Source organism: Phodopus roborovskii, unplaced genomic scaffold (genome assembly GCF_943737965.1).
Source record: "Phodopus roborovskii unplaced genomic scaffold, PHOROB, whole genome shotgun sequence".
NCBI classification, from domain to species: domain Eukaryota; kingdom Metazoa; phylum Chordata; class Mammalia; order Rodentia; family Cricetidae; genus Phodopus; species Phodopus roborovskii.
This window is the reverse complement of record NW_026126571.1, coordinates 14,083,065-14,099,744: the sequence shown is the minus strand read 5'-3', so window position 1 is coordinate 14,099,744 and position 16,680 is coordinate 14,083,065. Positions and strand designations below refer to the sequence as shown.

Genomic DNA, 16,680 nt, shown 5'->3' with positions numbered 1-16,680 from the left:
TCTTCCCATCATGCCACTTCAGTTCAAACATCTGTGGTTCTGAGTCACAGGGATTTTGAGGTTTATTTAAGATTTGGTAATTCAGCTAGCCAGTAGTGGTGCTCACCTTTAATTCCAGTGATCAGAAGGCAGATGCAGGTGAATCTCTGAGAGTTCAAGGACAGCTATTTTCTGGATAATCAAAACCATAGCACAGATAAATAAAACAACAACAACAAAACTGATAACTCCATAATGGTAGACTTTAAGTTCATTTCCCTGACTGAATGCAAAATGACCAGGACTGAACAGTGTCTAGGTAGGCAGTGACTCACACTGAGTGCAGAGGCTCCTCATACACAGTGGGGTCATTTGAGTGGATTGCTCAGACATTTTCCACATTACTGGATGTGGTGAGTGATCACTGGGGAGTGGCCCAAACCACTCAAGTCTCATCTTTTGGAACTCTTTCTATTTTCATTTATGAGGAATTGCATTTCCTCCCTCTGTATAGAACACTAAATTTATAGAGGGATCCCAAGAAAATTCAAAAGCATTTGAAGTTTTAACTGTAATTAAAACAAAAATCCACTCAATATCATTGCTTACCATTGGTTTGAATTTTATTGAAACACAAGCACTTCAGAAAGAAATTGACTTTGCACGCTGTCTGCAAGGAGCTTTGATATGGCCCATCAAAAAACAGAAAGTATCTAAAAACAAAAGAGCAATTTCTAGTGATCTCTTTCTTGAAGTTACAACAGCATCTCTTGAATGAAGAAGTGGTGTTATATTGTAATGCTATAGGATGATGCTTGAAATATGGCAGCTTATATATAATGTGGAGTATTCTTCTTGCTCACCATTTGGTATACATTTATTGAGGCCTAAGGTGTTAACTAGAACTCTGAGGAATGTTTAAGATGCAAGGCAGACCTTCTCTAAGAATCATATAGCTAGGTAGGAATTAGGGAGTGAAAGGGAGAAGAGGGGAGGCTCCAACATAAAGCTACCACTTTCCTTCTTTATATCTGATTCCTCATAAACTCAACCAGTCAAGTGGGTTCCATTATCATTTATAAGTAGAGCACTTGCAAATATGTTTCTTCATTCAAGTCCATCGCTTCAACTACAGATTTGCATCTCCTAATACTCACCCAGCCTTTTCTGTGACATGTCTAAGGGGAACCTCAAAGACTACATGTTCTAAACTGAATAACTAGGTTTTTTCCTCTAACTTGCTCTGCCTCCATAGTTTCCTATTACAGTGTTACATACAGTACAGGGCAAATTCAGTCACGTTACTTATTCCAAAACTCCTCACTTCTTTGGATCCCTCCTTTCTGCAAAACCCCACACATGATGCATCAACCGTCAGCGTTTGGCTGAAAAACCTAGAGTGGACCGTAAATACAATCACTCGTCAGTACTCTTGCACTATCCACAATGAATTGGTGTTGTTTTAGAATTTCTTCCTGATAGCCCTGACAAAGCCATTGCCTTTTCCTCCAGTGACTATTTTAAACAGAACAATCAAGTGGATTTGTTTAAACTATCATTTCATTCAATCCCTCTAACTCTATGATGGATTGCATTGATTTGAATTCTTGTAATGCATCTAATGCCTTATAAGTTCACTTGTTCATGTGTACACATCCCAAGGTCTGTAATATTTCCTCCTATTTTCTCAGTCTGAATATTCCTCAGAGATAAGTAAACTGAAGAAAATAATAGTAATAATTTAATTAACACAAACACCAAAGAATAAAGAAATGAATAAATATTGGGGAAGCAATCATCTGAAAAGATAATATAGAAACTCCAATTAACACAGAGAGACTCTGTATATGATATAATTCTGTTGGCCAGTTACTAGTTTCTTATCAGCTAGCTCTGTGTTAATTATTAACCCATTTCTATGTATTTCCATGTGGTCTTACCAGCGAGAGGCGGCTGGTGGTTCTAGTCTCTCCAGACTCTCCATGTTGACCCATCCTTACTCCTTCCTCTTTCCTCCTTTCTCCTAGTCCCTCCTATCTTCCTTTCCTATTGACCAAGAGTGCTTTATTCATTAACTAGTATAAGAAACATATACAGAATGACATATCCCATCATCTCTTTTCTGTCTAAATAAAAAGAAGGGTTTTAACCTTAACATAGCAAAATATATCACATGACAGTTATCAAATAAGAATCACAGTTAACACTATTTAGTCCATTAACATTTAGCAAGATTTGAAGAAAATATTCCATCATCTATTTTATCTTTAAGCTTAACTAAGGAAAACTATAACCATAACTATCTGTCTTCAACTCCATCAAAGACCACAGAAGGATAGTATATAAACTCTAGAAATTACAGAGAAATCTTGCCTTTGTCAGTCACCTGAAGTTCTTCTGTAATCTTCCATCTTCAGCCCATAGGCCATAATGTGTCTAGCAGACTCTTCAGCAAAGCAGGAAACTTTAAACTGTCTTCTTGTATTGGCAGTTTGTCAGTCACTTTTCTTTGTTTCCTGCAGACTGTCTGGCAGACTCTTCCATGAAGCAGGAACTCGGTGTAGCAATGTCCATCTTGAATCAGCAGTCACTTTTCTGTGGGTCCTACATGTCCAGTTTATACAGCATAAAGTCAAACAGTCCAGACAAGAGCAGTATCTTGTCCAATATGGCTAGTCTTGCCATATTGGACGAGGTTTATGAAACACTATAACATGGCCAACACAATGCTTTGTTCACCTCTCTCCTCAGGCACACAATTTACCTTCTTAGAATTTCAGATTTGGCCTTGAGTGCTGAGTTGTGGGACGGCTCACATATGTCGAGTTGAGTCCCAGATGCGTGAGCTGAATATATCATATCTCAACATACTAAACTCAAGATCCTAGCTGACTTTCTCCTATAGAAAAATCATGAAACTTGTGATTTCTTCCTAAGGGGATAGGCTTTATTCCCTTTCTGTGAATTTTTTTAATCAAATTTAATATTTTTTATCAAAATACTAATTTCTACCAAACTGTAAAGAATAAGAAGTTGACAAACTTTTCTTTAGAAATATACTGGAGGCAATAGCATGAAACATATGATTATGAAATAGAATGCCCACCTCTAAAAGTTATTGTTATCATTGAGAAGATAAAGTAGATATAAGATAAGCAAGCTATGCAAGGTAGGGAGAGATAGAGAAAAGGAGGACTTGCTGATAACTGAGGGAGTAGGCATCTAAGCCAGGTGAAAACATGGTTAAAAATAGGAAACATTTATTTTCCAGTATTTGAATTTAGCCTGGAGAAGAAAACATGATATGAAAACTAGTAAAACACTCTTCCAAGGGCTTTAAATGACATAGTATGTTAGAGTAGACATGAAGCTTACCAAAGAGATATAGAAGCCCAGAAGGCTTATTCTTGAGAGGGAATGCCTCAGGTAAATGAAGAACAACAAAACCCAACTAGTACTAATGTTCTTGTTACTATCATGGTATCAGAGATATGTAGATATGCTACACATTTCCAGATATCTATTATTCATAGTAAGCACATGAAAAATGAAATATTCTAAAAATGCTTCTAGGAGAAAATGATTAAATTAATCACAGCACCTTCATAATCAACAGATACCTTTTGCATAGTTATGTGCTATTCTTCTACATGCTGAAAGATGAAGCATAAAGATAATGGATGCTTAAAACTCAGCCATCTTTACAAAGACCAGAGTCTGGTATTGAGTGTATGCTTGTTGCTCACATAGACCACATTTACTGAAAAAAAAAGGAAATATGCATGCATAATTATGTACTTGGAAAAATAGAAGTCTACAGGGTCTTGAACTGATCTTAAAAATCTTTGCAATGAAGGGCTAGTAATGTCCTTCAGTATGTTTGAATGGCAGCCAGATAACCTGCCTAAAATATGCATTCCCAGCAAGCCTCTGGGACATTTCACTCATAGACAGACTCTTCCTCTTCCACATTTTGATCCTCCTCTCTTATTCTGTCTGGAATGTCAGTAAATAGCTGGATCTCATGCAACACTCTTAGAGTGAGAGTTTGAAGCTACATACTGAAGGAGAACAGATTATCCACAGTTCTGAAACATTGAGCTAGTGTTTGGGGAGAGACAGGGATGCTAATGGGTATTACACTGACTTGGAGATTGCCTACCTGGGTGGGCAGCTACATATTCTACTTTGTAACATTAGGTAAATGACTTACTGTGACTCCCTTTTGTTACTTGCAAGATTGAGTCATTAATAGGTTGACTTATACAATGTTTGTGACAGTAAATTGCAATGATAATTGAAAACTAGTAGTGAGTACTATGTAAGTGTTAAATGATACTAATAGCTGCATTAACAAGATAGGACCTATTTATCTACAATACTTCAAAATTAGGTTAATTGCCTTACCATGTACTAACTGTAACCATATTAATTCTGTCCTTTCAATGAGTTCACAAATGCCCTGCATATAAATGTAAGAGGAAATATATTTTAATATTATTAAGCATGACTTAATGTCAGAATAAAAATTACTTTAACAATGCTTCCATTAGTTCAGCTTAGAGATTTATTCATTTCCAGAAGTATATTTGAAAATTAATGCTAAGTGTGTTAAGCATTTTAATTTAAAATTAATCTGTAACAATGTGATATTAAAACATGTCTATTTGTCTTTCAAATAGATACATAAAATTCTGACTTTGAGAAAATTAACAACAGGATTCATTTCATAATTTGATCCATTTTCTCTATTATGTGCTTTTCTATGTTCATTTGGTTAATATGATTTACATCCTATATTCCTTTGGAAATGTTTTTGGAAGATAAATTCTGAATTTACACTACTGTTACATACATATATTACTAAGCATCAAACAATCATGTAATATAATAGTAAATAATTTTACATAAAATCAAGATGAAACTGTTCCTGTGCTACCAGTTAAACTCCATTGGCTACAAAATGACTGACCTCAAATGGTCCAGGTAAATTGTTCTTCAGTGGTATACTTTTGATCAAAGTTATCAAAAGAGAAGACTACTACAGGCTGAGAATTAAACCTCAGTCACACATCGTGTGGCAAATGTGTTCTTCCCTCCCTTCTTCCCCCCTCCCTCCCTTCTCCCTCTCCTTCCCTTTCCCCCCACCCCACTTCCCCCTTCTTTCTTTTTAGGGACCTGATTTTCTTTTTAATATTAAAAATTTAGTTGATGAGCAAGGAATATCAATTAATATCCATAGACACTGTCAAGAATAAAACTGAACTAGAAAATATCATTCTTGTGAAAAGGAGGAGAAAACACAAACTCTCTGAAACGCAGTGGACTGAATATGTGCAAAATCCCTTTAGAAACTTTTTTGTTTCTTCTTTGCATAATGACAATACTAATAAAGTAGGACTGTCAGGCAAAGATTTAAGATTAAAACTTATAATTGGCCATTTGGATGATTCCAAATTCCTGATCAAAATGAGTGGTGTCTTTGGGAAATAAATACATTCCTTTCCATTGATAAATGAATTTCTATAAATTTTATTTACAAAAATTATAGAAGAATGTCCCATTATTTGAATTTGTCATATTATAATTCTATAAGATATATGTTTAGTTTTATAGAGAAAATATTTTATTTTCAGAAAAAAATACAGATGATAAAAATAAATAGTATTATCTTTTTTGGTATCATTAACTATTCATAAGAGAATTAATATCTGATTATTCACTTATTTTCCATTCAGTAATGCTTGTTCTAGACTACGTATAAACTCTGTGAGAATCCTGGTTGGATATTAATATATAAAGAATATTGGTAGTTGTTTGAAAGGTTAGTCTATATTTTGGATAATGAGATGTCATGGTAGAGGGAGCTGAAGAGATACCTGCTTGTAGTGACGACACCCATGAGGTTTACATCCCTCCAGCTGTAAAAAAAAAAAAAAGAGTGAAAGCCCTGATCTCTAAACTCCAGGGAAGTTGGCATGAAGGAGGACAGATAAATATTTAAAACAGATGTGAAGGATGCAAATGACCTTAAAGCACCAAATACAAAACCAGCTTTTTCTTCAAAGCCAATTGAAAGGGACTTAGGGCAGACTTTCATTTCTCAGGGGTCTCCTAAAAAAGTGCTTGTAAATTGTTTTTTATCTTTAACATAATATCCTACTAAACCAAATGATCTGGGCTCCAGATTAATTCGGCACATATGTACGTGCATGTAAGTGTAGGTGCATAAGCTTTGGAGGACAAAATTTAAGGTAAAATTTCTTTCTTTTTAATTATATTTTTTTTTTCATTTATTTTACATATTGGCCACAGTTTTTCCTCCCTCCTCTCCTCTTGTTTCCTCCTCCTACCTTCCTTCTATACCCCCATTCCCTCACCTCTCACTCCACTCACCCACAGCATCCATTCCTCCTCAGTCTCCATTCAGAAAGGGTCAGGCCTCCCATGGCAGTCAACAAAGCATGGCATATCAAGTTGAGGCAGTAACAAGTTCCTCCCCCTGCATCAAGGTTGGTTAAGGTAACCAGCATGGGGATTGTTCCAAAAGCCAGCTCAAGTGCCAGGGACAGGTCCTGATCATACTGCTAAAAGCCCCACAAACAGACCAAACTACACAACTATCACAAACACATGCAGAGGGCCTAGGTTGGCCCCATGCATGCTCCCTCGCTGTCAGTCCAGAGTCGGTGAGCTCCCATGATCTCAGGTCAGCTGTCTCTGTAGGTAATGTCCATGTGTGATGTATAAGGAGTGATAATCTTGTTTTTTGAGATAGTCCATTCACTCACCAAATAGGCCAAGCTGGCAGAGCTACAAGTCCTAGGGATCTGATGTCTCCACTTGGCAGAGCTGGGATCATAATTGCATAGCACCTTGCCTCTCTTTTGTGTGTTTGCTTTCTTTATTTCTTTTGTGAGCTCTGCTGGCTGAACTCAAGTTCTCTTAACTCCTGTTCTAAGCGTTTTTCTTACTGAGCTGTGTTTTCAGTTCCTCCAAAGTCACTTTTAAAAACCAAATTATCAGAATACATATGTAGAGCAGGATATGGCTCTTTATGTAGAGTAAGCCCCAGTTATTTGTACTCCTGTGATGGCCACAGCAACATACTCAAGAACAAGCTAGGTGAAGATTTGTGCCCTGTGACAGTTTATTTCTGATTAAGTTTGGAGGAAATGGTTTTCAAATTCTCTTAAATTCAAACTTCTAAGAGTCCCAGTTGTGTTTCTTTTTAGTAATACCCATGTGTTGTGTGGTGCTCATCATCCACTTTTTATGATTTGCAAAAACTCTGTATCTCCTTCCAAAGAAATTGCTTTAACTATGTAATTAGTTAGGAGAGTTTTGAGAATATATTTACTTATAATATAGTTTTAATCTTAATCAAAATTTGAAAAATCATTTTACATTAAATGTTAGACATAATGGCATTTCATCATACATTAAGCCTACTATGAGAGATGCTTAGTGACTATAGAAAACTATAAAAACGATGTAAGTACAAACAGTGGCAAATCCAGAAACACTTCAAATATCCAAGTAATTATTCAAGATTTTAAGCTTTTACCATTGCTATAAAACTTTGTCAAATTTTATTTTGCCTTTTTCTTTTGATTCTTTAAAACACTCCTCTACCTGAATGTGCCAGTACATACCTGTATGCCTAGCACTTAACATTCAGCACTGGACAGAGGCAGGAAGGAAGGGACTTGTCTGAGCTACATAGTTGGCCTTTCTGCAAAAATAAGGAAGAGGAAAAGTACAGGAAAACTACTGTTCACTGGTAATTTTGGTGAACAAAAGGATTATAGAAGTCAAAGAACAGGTAATAGGCACCAGGTATGTGTGTGTGTGTGTGTGTGTGTGTGTGTGTGTGTGTGTGTGTGAGAGAGAGAGAGAGAGAGAGAGAGAGAGAGAGAGAGAGAGCATATGTACACTCTCCTAAATCCAAGGGAGAAGCAATATTACTATCAAATACTGGCAAGGGGACTTTTTAGATGAGCTGTGAATCACATGCAATTTGACTTGGAAGTGTGAAGACTTCATGGTGCCACTTCCATGACTGGGTGTCCAGTTACACACATACATACATCAGAGTCTTCTCGGGCTCTATGGAAATAGAAACAAATCAGCAGATTGCATTGACATCAAAAATAAAAGAGAAAAAGTACATTTACAGACTATCAGAAGTCATAGGGAATTGGGGAAAACACTTTTGTTTATATTAGTGAGAAAAAGTTAAGAATTTTTCAAATAAGAAATGTATAGTCTCTGAAATGGGGAGAGTTGATAGAGTTTTCCAGTGAAGGCTGACATTAGGCAGGAAGGAGGGCATCTCCCATTTGTAAATAGAGCTAAAAGAATGGGGATAACCAGAGGTGGGTCAGTGTGAATCCAATCTCATATTTCCCATGCTCACTAGATATCTTCTGAGAGTTTCTGGGTAGGGTAAAAAGGCCAAAGGTTTCATGTCATGTTGGTGAATATTTGAAAAGGCAAGACTTAGTAAAGAGTGTGTTATTGTCACTGATCATTTCTGATTATGTTTCTAGTTATTCAGAATATTTGGGATTTTCATTCTAAATAAGTCTGTTTAAATTCTTGTTCTGTGCAGTGTAGCATCTCTGTATATAGGTAAGGAACAATGACACAGTTATCCAACAGACATCTGTTGTACCTGTGATTCTGAGAAAGTGAATGAGTAACTCCTCAGGAAGGCCAATCAAAATTTAGAGGCAGTTAAACAAGGAGACAGAGGGCGAGAGAAAGAGAGGGAGAGGGAGAGGGAGAGAGAGAGAGAGAGAGAGAGAGAGAGAGAGAGAGAGAGAGAGAGAGAGTTTGAAATGGAAATGTCATTATAATTATGATTTGCCTTCCTGGGGAGGGTGAATGTTTGACCAAGCATGGAATATACATGCAATGAAATTCAATGAAAATTTAGGAATTACTCTATAGACCTATGCAGGTAATTTCCATATTTGTTAAAAGTTTAGTCCATATAAAAATTATCCATATATAAATAAATACATACAATTAAGCCACAGAGATTTTTATTTCAGGTATTTAGATGTGTTCAGAATTAATATATCAGTACTGGACCAATAAGGTGGCCCAACAGATAATGGTGCTTGTCCCCAAGCCTGATAACATCAGTTTGATCCATGGAAACCTACATAGTAGAAAGTGAGAACTGACTGCAATAAGTTGTCTTTTGATCTTTATATGCAACATGCATGCTCTTCTAAACACACATACACACACAGACGCACATGCATGCACGTACACAAGCATGCACATACAACTATTACCTAGAATATGTTAAGAGTTTTATAATTTCAGAGAATTGATTCATTGATGTTGATTTAGAATTCAGTGGCATATTACTTTTCTTCTCTCCCTTTTTTTCTTGGTCTCTAAAAGCTATAAGTGCATTTCAATCTCCTTTCACTAAACAATAAAGAAATATAGTAATACAGTTAGAAAATGTTCAGCATGCATATTATACAACTGAAGCATGGTGTAGGATTTCGGCATATGACAATACAAACTGAACCTAACAAGTTTAGAGCCCAAAATATAATTTTTATACATATAAATTTAAACAAAAGATAATGTCAATCTCATTTTTAAGGAGCTTGTCTATGAGTTTACATGCTAATAAATTGTGAATGTCTTGGAAACATTTTCTTAGAAATCACTGGATATGCTTTGCTTTGCTAGTGTGTTAATGATGGCTTTGATGAAATGAATTAAGGAATAAAACAGACAATTTATTGAGGTGTATCTGTGTCTGAGGCATTCCTGACTGATTTCACATGCACTGGCAATATGAACTAGGTAATTTGTTTAACTCTATTGGGGCAAGATTTACGATAAGATATGCAAAATTCACATCAGCTTGTCTATAAGAAGTCTCTGCAGTATGTTCAGTTTATATAAAGAGGCTTAAGATGATTCCTGAGGCATCAGTTTTTTTTGTCCCTCAAGGCAAACTGAAATGCCACAAACCAAATTGTTTTTACACTATTAATGTATTATTTTCTCTTTCAATTTCTCAGAGAGCTGACATTGGGATTTCTGCTTTAACCATTACTCCAGACCGGGAGAATGTTGTGGATTTTACAACACGTTACATGGACTATTCAGTGGGGGTCCTACTTCGAAGGGCAGAAAAGACAGTGGATATGTTTGCCTGTCTTGCACCATTTGATCTGTCTCTGTGGGCCTGCATTGCTGGCACAGTCCTTCTAGTGGGACTACTGGTCTACCTCTTGAACTGGCTTAATCCCCCACGATTGCAAATGGGATCAATGACATCTACTACACTCTACAACTCCATGTGGTTTGTGTATGGATCCTTTGTTCAGCAAGGTAAGGAGAAAGCGTGCATTTTGTTATCATGAAGGAAGAAAAATGATGTTTCAAATATTTAGTTAAATGATTTTGTATACAGCATCAATAAGAGCTCTTACAGATCCCACAGCAGTGCTCAGAAGATAACATTTCTTACTGTCTTTTATTGGATCTCAGGCATAGCAGGCTTCCAGCAATAATGGCTGCTTGTCCTTTGATGTAAATTCAGTTTCATGAGCAAAGGCAAGACTGAATGTCAGTGGTAAGATTCACGGGGTACCTCAAGGTCAGTTTTTCCTCACAAAGTCTGACTTACTGAGAAATAGCTTTACTGGAATGAAGCTACTTACAACAAGAGAAAATACTGGTCAGTTATTTATATGTATAGGAGAAGCTAGGACTTGTTCTTTGTTCAAATGTATTTTATTTTCTCCAAATATTGATTAGCAGTACAAAGAAATTGCTTGATATATGTCTACAATGGGATACTTTAATAATAATAGTTCCTTTTAATATATAACCTTTACCAATGAAGTTTTCTTACAATTTTACTCTTTCCAGAAGAGTGTCTTTACTTTGTTATCTATACCCAGTCTACTCCTTCTTTACAAATCTCTAATTAACTATATGGTTCCCCTGTTTCAGAATAGTAGATCTTTTACATGATCTACTAGAGTCTACTGCTAATGTAGAAAATTGAAGAACAAGGATTAACATTTGGCATATTCAACACAGGCACTGAACACAAGAAAGACATGTGATAACTATCACATGACTGAGTAGAGAGTAAGTATAGAGAGTCATGGAGAGTCAGGAGATTGTTGGTATTCATTAAATGGAACCAGTGAAACTTGAGTAACCAATAACAGTTGATAGTGAAAAAGATAAGGAGAAAAGCCTACTAAATCTTTTTAGTGGTGGTTGGTTGGTTATTAATTTTGTTGAAGAAGAAAATCAAAGTATTGTCAACTTTATTTTTGAATCAAAGGCTTGCCTTGGTTCCATAGTATCTCGAGCCTCTGCTAACAACTCAGTCTAGAGGTTGAAATAGCTTGTTCATTCCACTCATGTATCAACTTCCATGGCTCATTTCAGCTGTAGGTTTTCAGTGGTTTCTCTGTGAGTCTCTCCATACTTCTATCTGCCCAGGATATTTGGTCTTACTCACAGCATCATGGTTGGTTACTCCATATGAAGAATCACACAGAGTGGTCTCTCTTGTTAAGCTCTTTCTTTAGAAAATTCCTTAAATAGGCATGACACAAGGATTTTTATGGGAATTGTAATTATGATGTTTATAATTACATTAAACTGTACTAAAATAAATATTTGTTAGATTAAAAACTAAATCTGGCTGAGCTATGGATAGGTTATTGGCAAGGCAATGGATGAAATCAGAAATGCTTGGATAACCCAGAAAAAAAATATACAAGGATGATTAAGAGTGAAATAAAGAATAAAAGCAGAAAGGTTAAGCAGGCAAAAGTAGCAAAAATCTTGAAGAGACTGCAAACAACAGTGGAAATATCAGCCTGAACAGCTTTGATGAATACTTATAAAATTGGACACCTGAAATTATTTTTAAAAAGTAAATAGTGGGAAAATTGTTACCACTATGTATATTCACATTTCTGAAGTTAAAAGTTGGTGAAATGCCCCAAAGCAGATCAATAAAAGTTAAATAAACCTTCTGTAGCAACTTATAGATTCAATTAGAGAAAATGTAAATGAGTTACATATCAAAGTTAATTGTCAATACCGAAGAAGAATGGTTAGGCTGATGACAGACAGCACTAAAAGAAAGGTCACATAGCTGGATGTAGCTAACCTGTTTCAGAACACCTCCTTTTTTCCCATTAGTATTATCCGTGCATAGTTTACCTAACCAGTGAACATGCCAGTATCTCACAATCTGGAAAGGCCACCCTTGAACTTCTCATTTGTCTGTCCTTTCACTAGGCTGCTCTCTGATGGGCAAGAGATAACAGAAACTCCACCATGCCAAATACATTTGAACTCTTTTACATAAACCCTAAACTATTTTTTCCAAAATAAGTCACCAGCCACTTACACAGACAGAGAAATCTTAACAATACCCCAATTTCTTTCTCTTTTTCTATCTCTTGTTCACCAGTTCTGTCAATTTTTCCTCATAAATGTTTTAGAAGTGGAAGTTTATGCTCACATGGAAATATTAAACCAACTTCATTTCTTCCCTGAAGCACAGGCGTCTCTTAGCAGCTCTTCCTTTCTCTGACCTTCCCGTAAAATAACACACACACACACACACACACACACACACACACAATTAACTCAATTAAAAGCTGATCACATTTCCCCTCTTTACATACTTCCTTAACTTCTCAATAACCTCTGCATACAGATCTGAGCTCTTTATGGTCTGGCTAATAATCCAGCACCTAAGTGCCTTCCAGGGATCCATTCTTATCTACTGATGCTGAGACATTACAGGAAATGGACAGTTACTCTAAACTGTGTAATCCCTTTAGCTGAGGTGAGCCTGGCTGCTTCTTCTCTGCATTTGTTGCTATCTTCCTAAATCCTGAAGTATTTCTGCTGTTATCCTACCCAGTCTTTACTTCCATCCTCTGACTTGGCACCACCTGCTCACTCTTCAAGTCCTACCTTAATGTCTCTACTTTCAAGAAATTGTTTTAGGTTAAGTTGCCATCTTACACTTTTTTAAAAACACACATATTTCAGTACATGCAAAGAAAGTAACTTTCTTTTTTATTTATCATTACCCAGGTATTTTTTTTTGCTTTTTGATAAAATATATTATAAAAATTGCAAATGAATAAAAACAACATCTACCAAAACCAGATCCAAAGCATATATACAACTTACTGAACTTATATACAGTTAAAACCTGCATTTCAAAATAGAGTATTGTCTTAAATGCAGAGTAGTACTCTACTTCCTTTGTCCCTTGGCTCACAATTCAGTGTCTTTTGAATATGAAGTGGCCAATAAATGCACTGAAAAGTCAATAGATGAACAAATGCTAAAAATTTACACGATGAAACACAGAGTTAATAGCAATTCTCTGCTTATAAGCTTGCAATCTGAAAAAAAAAAGCCAATGAAATTGTCCCCCATGACCATAAATTATCATCAAACAAATGGAGAGATTTATAAATAAGATCTATATTGTAGAATTCTGTTTGAGAATGTTGACCAGAGTATGCACTGGCTTTCTGAATTTTTTCTTCAAGTGACAAAAATGCAAGCTGAATTTTGGAGCACAAGCAAATGAAAAGAGCTACCTGGATGGTCACCATGATTTTCTAGTTCTATACAAGGGCTATCAGCAGTTACATATACATTAAGCATGTCTGTATTGCAACTTCTTTTTTATTGTTCCCCACAGCCAGGAGGTTGGCTATAAATTTACACAAATTCATCATGAAGGATAATGCTGAATTATATGTAATTAACCACCTTGCCTTTGAGAATCTGCTGTCTGTTAACTGGCTAACAGTGAAAAGGTGAAGCCATTAAAAGATACTAGGGCATTGTTATGCTCTGATTAAAAGTAAATTAAAGGCCCATAAGCTCTATGAAAAGAGAATCAATGAGAAGCACTGTCCATGAATAAGCAATGGATTTGGAGTTAGTGATAATTTCTGATGAGAATACAATCTCTTCAGAGGAAGCTCAGCTGTTATTTTAAAATTAAATATTTACTGAGACGGAGACACTATTCTTGATTGAAAAGGGATGAACAGGTATTTTATGTTTTAGGTTGTGTTCTGAAAAAGAATTCATAAAGAGTTAAAAACAGAAAAATGTTAAGTATATCTGAGTTTATTACTATTCCTTATTTTAAGAAAAATCAGTGATTTTACAACATTCTGGAAAAACAGTTTTGGGAATTCAACTGTATAAAAGCAATATGGTTCATTACAGAGATAAACTCAGTACATCTGTGTGGCTAGAACATTAGAGCTTGTGAATTAGGTTGTTAAATTCAAGAATGAGAGACCAATTTAATATGTTTTGTTGTCATTTTATTATCCCTCATCAACACATCTGAATGTCTGTCCTTGAAGTTAGCATATTAAAAATATTAAAGCCTGGCAGTGGTGACATATGCATTAGGTTCGTCCCAACACTCAGTAGGCAAAGACAGGTGGATCTCTGTGAGTTCAAAGCCAGCCTGGTCAACAGAGTGAGTGGCAGGATGTCTAGGACTGCTACACAGAGAAACCCTTTCTCAGCAAAAATAAATAAATAAATATAATAAAAAAACATTGGAGTTTGAGTTTCAAAGACGCTTTGACATGTTCATTGGCAGTGACTCTACTATCATCAAAGCTTAATTGACTTTCTCACATATGCAGTCCCATATAATTACTTGGTTGTTTATAAACATAATACAAATGGAAATTTTGAGTTGTTCTTCTGTGATTCTGATTGTAAGAGCCATAAGTGCTCATAGCCATGCATAAATTTGTCAGCCAGTATCCTTTACATAGCAAGTGTCCCAGGAATAGTAAGATCAGAAAGAACAGGGAACATGTTGTCGCAGCACTAGGAAGGTTGAGAACCATGGCTTTAAGGGAAAGGATGATAGAGACCTCCTATTCATGGCTGAGAACTCAGAAGACTCTCACTCTCGGCATGTTGAAGGACATAATATGTATAAGAGGGTTCTATGCCATGTCAATGTTTCTTAATAAGGAAAACTCTTTTGTTAGTTCAAATAATCAAACAGGTCTACAAATGCTAGAGCGGAATAGAAAAGAGGCCCTGTAGGAGTGGAAGGAAAGCTAAAAATAACCCCATGCTTCCGCATAAGAATTGACATGAGAAGCAGCCCACTGCCTTTTAAATCTTGGGATAATTTTTGAAGGCAATGAATCTCTTCCCACTACTAGGTACATTTCATTGTTACAGAGGAACACCGCTATATTGTTTCCACAAGAGTCAATATTCTCTACTGAGTCAGTAAACCAAAGAACCTAGATGAGTGGAGCTCCAAGCCTTTAAGACTTTAGATAGCAAACCTCAGAAAAGCCCTATTTTAATAATGTAGAGATCAAACATGAAATGCCAAAGGATTGAGCTCTTAGAACACAAGAGTTAAGTCATTCCTTTGTGAAAGTACCTGGTATTTCACATTCAATTTGAATATAACAGAAATGATATTGGCTAACACAATTGTTTACTGACAGTAATAAGCACAGGGAAATAGAAATAATTCCCAGTGACAGTTAACTGGGCTATAAAGCAGATTTCTCCACACATTCTACTCATACAGGCAGTAAGTCAAAAGGCTGTCTGTAATTTTTATTTATGTTTAAACATCTCTGTGGTTGCTAATTATGATGGACAGTCCTTAACCAAGGGAGTGTCAAGCACTCTGAGAGCTATGATAGCCACTCTAGAATATTCCCACACAGCTTTAGAATGTGACAGTAATCTCATGGTCAGTCTGGTAACAACAGAAATTTCTGCCATGTGTTTACACCAAAAAAAGACAGTTCAGATAAGGAAGCTGACTAAAGAACTGCAAGGGTGAAACGTGGATTCATTGGTTTGGTTCCCCACAGGCCTTAATGAGATAAGCAATGACTCATTGAACCACAAGCATGCAATATGCTCTTGCACATAGTTTCTGTGCCTGCCAGCCCTTGTGATAAAGCCAGAAAACCCTTTCTGTGATGAACTGGTTTTTTTAATGGCTAAAAATAATCAAAAAATATAAATCACAAATCACACTATGTTTATAGAGTATGAATGGATACAACCAATTTTCCTGACTCTATAAACTACCTGTGAAGATACTCCATAATGAAAAATGCTATTACCATTAAACAAGACAAAGAAATAACTTCTCAAAAAGATATTTAACACATTGAAAGGTAATTTTTAACAAAAATATTTATTTGTGTTTTGTTCCTGTTTAGAGAATTTCTTATATATATATATATATATATATATATATATATATATATATATTACATATATATATTACATATTGATCCCAGTTCCCTCTCTCTTCTTCCCTTCCATGCCCCCTGGCCATTTCACAGAGAGGGTGATGCCTTCCAGGAGATATCATCAAAATCTGCCAAGTCATTTGGAGTAGGGTCTAGGCCCTTCCTCCTACTTCTAGGCTGAGGGAGTGGGGAATGGGATCACAAAGTCCTTTTGTGCACAAGGGATACATCCTGGTTCCATTGTCAGAGGCTTTCTAACTGAGACCCACATTCGGGGGTCTGAGTTGGTACAATACTGGTTTCCCAGCTATCAGTCTGGGGATCCATGAGCTCCCCCTTGTTCAGGTCAGCTGTCTCTGTGGGTTTCTGTAGCCTGGTCTTG

General features: G+C 36.1%; 1 protein-coding gene across 1 annotated transcript in view; it reads left to right on the top strand.

The window, feature by feature from the left end:
- The window catches only part of Grid2 (glutamate ionotropic receptor delta type subunit 2), a 1,241,117-nt gene that overhangs the window by 945,416 nt on the left and 279,021 nt on the right, over positions 1 to 16,680 (top strand). The window contains exon 11 of the mRNA XM_051202902.1: positions 10,038 to 10,350. Coding sequence (XP_051058859.1) covers positions 10,038 to 10,350 — 313 coding nt within the window. The remainder of the gene's footprint in view (positions 1 to 10,037; positions 10,351 to 16,680) is intronic.